The 4,255-nt window shown below is 40.2% G+C and overlaps 1 protein-coding gene across 1 annotated transcript in view; it reads right to left on the bottom strand.

Moving 5' to 3' along the window:
* Positions 1 to 3,088: 3,088 nt before the first annotated feature.
* LOC129624947 (prostaglandin F synthase 1-like) overlaps positions 3,089 to 4,255 on the bottom strand; it is a 20,965-nt gene continuing 19,798 nt past the window's right edge. Inside the window, exon 9 of the mRNA XM_055543140.1 lies at positions 3,089 to 3,254. Within this exon, the coding sequence (XP_055399115.1) occupies positions 3,212 to 3,254 (43 nt within the window). The 3' untranslated portion in view covers positions 3,089 to 3,211. The remainder of the gene's footprint in view (positions 3,255 to 4,255) is intronic.

Raw genomic sequence — 4,255 nt, 5'->3', positions numbered from 1 at the left:
TGAGGGGACTCGAATACAAAAGTAGAAAGTCAAGAGATACCTGAACTAACAGGCAAGTTTGGCCTTGGAGTACAAATGAAGCAGGGCAAAGGCTCACAGAATTTTGTCAAGAGAAGGCTCTGGTCTTAGCAAACACCCTCTTCCAACAACATAAGACTTGTTCTCTAGGAGTTGGAAAAGGCAACAAAATGGATTTCCCCCTACAACCTCCAGAAAAGAATGCAGGCCTGCTGACACTTTAATTAGCCCATTGAACCGGATTTTGAATTTCTGACCTCAGGATATGTAAACTAATGCATTGGTGTTGTTTCAAGGCACAAAGTGTTTGGTCATTTGGTGTAGCCACAGCAGTAATTAATACGGACATGGTTCAAATCAGCCCATCTCCGTTTGTGGCATCATAGATGTTCCTCTCTCTGCTGGACTGTTCCTCTGACCTCAGAGGCTGGCGGTCCTCTTCAGGGTACCCCAACAGTGTACTTGTCTCTTAATTCCACTTTCTTCAGCAACTGGCCAGTTTTGTGGTCCTCATTACAGCAAAGTCTTTGAAAGCTGTGTCTACTCTGTTTCTCACTGATCTCTTAACGCCACTTCTTGAACCCACTCTACTCAGAGTTTGCCTTCACCACTCTATCAAAGCTGCACTTGACCTTGCCAAGGTTAACTGCCAAATCCAATGGTCAGGTTCAGTCTTCTCTTACTTGCCCCCTTGCAAGAATTGGATTCTTTTCTCCTCCAATCATTTACTTCACATGCCTTCTAAGAACAGTCCCTCCTACCTCACTAGTCTCTTCTTCTCTGCCTCTCCTGCTGGTTCCTCAACATTTTTTTTTTTTTTTAAGAAAAAACTAACTTCTCAATGCTGGATTCTCATGAATCTACACTCACTCAAGTATACCGTATTATCTCCTATTTTCTACTTTCATGGCTTTAAGTGGCAACTAAATTTGAGAAACCACAAATATAAATATTTTATCTAACCCTTTTCTCTAATAGACTTGCTGCTAAGTCCGACTCTGTGCGACCCCATAGACGGCAGCCCACCAGGCTCCCCTGTCCCTAGGGTGCTCCAGGCAAGAACACTGGAGTGGGTTGCCATTTCCTTCTCCAATGCATGAAAGTGAAAAGTGAAAGTGAAGTCACTCAGTCGTGTCCGACTCTAATGACCCCGTGGGCTACAGCCTACCAGGCTCCTCCGTACATGGGATTTTCCAGGCAAAAGTACTGGAGTGGGGTGCCATTAATATCCTACTATATGCATGCATATTCACTTGGATACCTAAAGGCATCTCAAAGATACATGTCTGTAATTGAACTCATAATCTTCCCACAAAAATGTGCTCCCCTACATTGTCTCCATCCAAGAAAATGGCATCTCCTTTTCCTATCCCTTAAGCACAAACGTTGGGAGTCAGCTTTGATTCCCCTCTTCCTTTCACTTTACATCCAATGTGTTAGACAATCCAGTTGATGCAGCCCTTAAAATATATCCTTATTTTAACAACTTTGACTGTACTTACTGTTCCTTCTGTGGTCCAAGCCAACATCATCTCTCACCTAGATTGCTGTAGAGTCCTAAAAGAGGGCTCTTTTTTCTCTTTTTCTTCTCAAAATAGCAACAAGGGTAATTTTTTTTGAAGCATGTCTATTTATGCAACTACTCTGCTCAGAACCCAAAATATCATTCTCCATTTCCCTCAGAGTAAAGTCCTTTCAAAACCCCTTGTGACATAAACCCTATGGCGCCACTACTTTTCTGGCATATCTTCAGCTTCTGTCTCTGCACCTCACTAAGTTTCACCCACATCAGCCAGCTTCAGTTCAGTTCAGTCTCTCAGTTGTATCAGACTCTTTGCAACCCCATGGACTGCAGCACACCAGGCTTCCCTGTACATCACCAGCTCCCTGAGTTTACTCAAACTCATGTCCATCGAGTTGGTGATTCCATCCAACCATCTCATCCTCTGTCATCCCCTTCTCCTCTCACCTTCGATCTTCCCCAGCATCAGGGTCTTTTCAAATGAGTCAGTTCTTCACATCACGTGGCCAAAGTATTGGAGTTTCAGCTTCAGCATCAGTCCTTCCAATGAATATTATGGACTAATTTCCTTTAGGATTGACTGATTGGATTTCCTTGCAATTCAAGGGACTCTCAAGAGTCTTCTCCAACACCACAATTAAAAAGCATCAATTCTTCACTGCTCAGCTTTCTTTATAGTACAACTCTCACATCCATACATGACTACTGGAAAAACCATAACTTTGACTAGATGGACCTTTGTTAGTAATGTAATGTCAGCCAACTTGCTGTCCCTTCAATGTTACATAACACTTGTCCTTCTTGAACTTAGTATTTTCTGTTCCAGAGTAATGAATGGAGCCACTGCCTCTATGTTGTAAGGCTGTTTCTTGTACAAATGAAAAGTGTGGGATGAAGGGTAGTTGGTGTCTCTGCCTAACAGATGTACAGAAATGAGAGAGATTGTGCAAAATTATCTCCTACAGGCACTTACTCATTTCTAACAGCTAAGTCCTCCTGAATTCATTCACAGTCTTATCCTCCAGTAGGCTATCGACTCAAGAATTTCTCATTTTAATTGATATTTATTGATAAACATGTGTTACTAAAGAATATTCAATAAAGTTTTGCTGAATTAATGAGTGAATGACAACCAATGAATCAATGGCAAAATTTATAAAAAGTCATCAAAATGCTAAGCATGGGCAAAAAAAAGAAATTAAATAAAAGAATAAGATATGCTGCTTTATAGTAAGCAAAATATAATATTGGATTTTTAAGTCATATTTTTATTTTACCAAGATAATTATGCTAAGTTAAAAATAAGTAGAAAGCTTGTAATTGAAAATCTTTTCCCTTTGTAAATGAAAACACACACACACATTTCTACAGGAAAATCATAAGGAAAAGGCACCAAATTTAAGTATTATTAAATGGGTTAATCACAGCTTATCTTTGTTCTCTATCATTTCCTTTCAACTTTCCAAACTTTGTGTAATTTGCATTTTTTAACTATCACAAAAAAAGTATTCTAACTTTGAAGCCTTTATTGTTTCATTAACTGTTTATTTTTATAAAGGAAAGGCAAACTTTCAAACATTCAGACATTTAAGCACTTCCACCAAGTACAAAAATCCTCTTCATAGTCCTAGAAGCAAGTAATTCTCAAAGAACCACAGTGAGAGCTGAGAGTCAATATTCTTCAGAAAATGGATAGCCAGGCTGACCAACACCACTGAAAGAGAGGAGGAGGATTAACTTATTAAATCTGCCATGTTGTCAAAAACTGCTGCTCGATAGATGCAGTCAGGATATATTTGTCTAAATATACAAACACGTCCCTCGTTCTCCCCCAACAAGCACACCTGCAGATGCCTGCTCCATGTGCACACGGCACCTGCACGTCCAGTCCCAACATTCACATGTGATATTCACTCCACAGTGACAGGTAGTTGGACTCAGGTTACAATTTATATGAGCACACAAGACTTAGGGCTAACTGTGTAAGTCATTTCAAACACAGGTAGAACTTCTTCAGTCCCTAGTTGATGAAAAGGTGCACAGTGAACAAATTAGCTGCCCTTTACCACACATCCATGGATAAGCAAATACTGAGCACTCCAAAAATACAGAGCACCTCCAGTAAAGAACTTGTCATCTGTAGGAGGCTACCATGCACACCTGAATAATTATACAATTCAAAGTGGGATTATTACATTTTTAATTTAGTCAAACATTGGTTATGCAGTAATCACTATTACTGCTTTTTTCACTTTTCCCATGTTTCTACTTTTTTTCAGAATTTGTCTTTTTCAATTTGATTGACGAAAGAGTGCATTCTGAGCAATTTCAAGTACCAGGAGCCTGGCTCAGTACCTGAGCCCACAACAGAGTACAGAAATGTAACTATCCACCTTTTTTTCAATTATCATGTCTTTTATCAGAAGCATGATAGCTGCTATAAAAACAGTAGGGAGAGTTTTGAAATCTTTCACTGGAAACAAAATCTTCGTTTCACCAATAATTTGTATTCCCTTCTCTCTAAACTCCCTTCCAACATCTCCCTGTATGATTAGCCTTCTGTCCCTTCAATCCTGACATCTTCCTGCAGTAATTGCTGCTGCTGCTACTGCTGCTAAGTCGCTTCAGTCGTGTCTGACTCTGTGTGACCCCATAGACAGCAGCCCACCAGGCTCTCCTGTCCCTGGGATTCTCCAGGCAAGAACACTGGAGTGG

This window comes from Bubalus kerabau, chromosome 13 (assembly GCF_029407905.1).
Source record: "Bubalus kerabau isolate K-KA32 ecotype Philippines breed swamp buffalo chromosome 13, PCC_UOA_SB_1v2, whole genome shotgun sequence".
NCBI classification, from domain to species: domain Eukaryota; kingdom Metazoa; phylum Chordata; class Mammalia; order Artiodactyla; family Bovidae; genus Bubalus; species Bubalus kerabau.
This window is presented reverse-complemented; position numbering and strand designations above follow the sequence as displayed.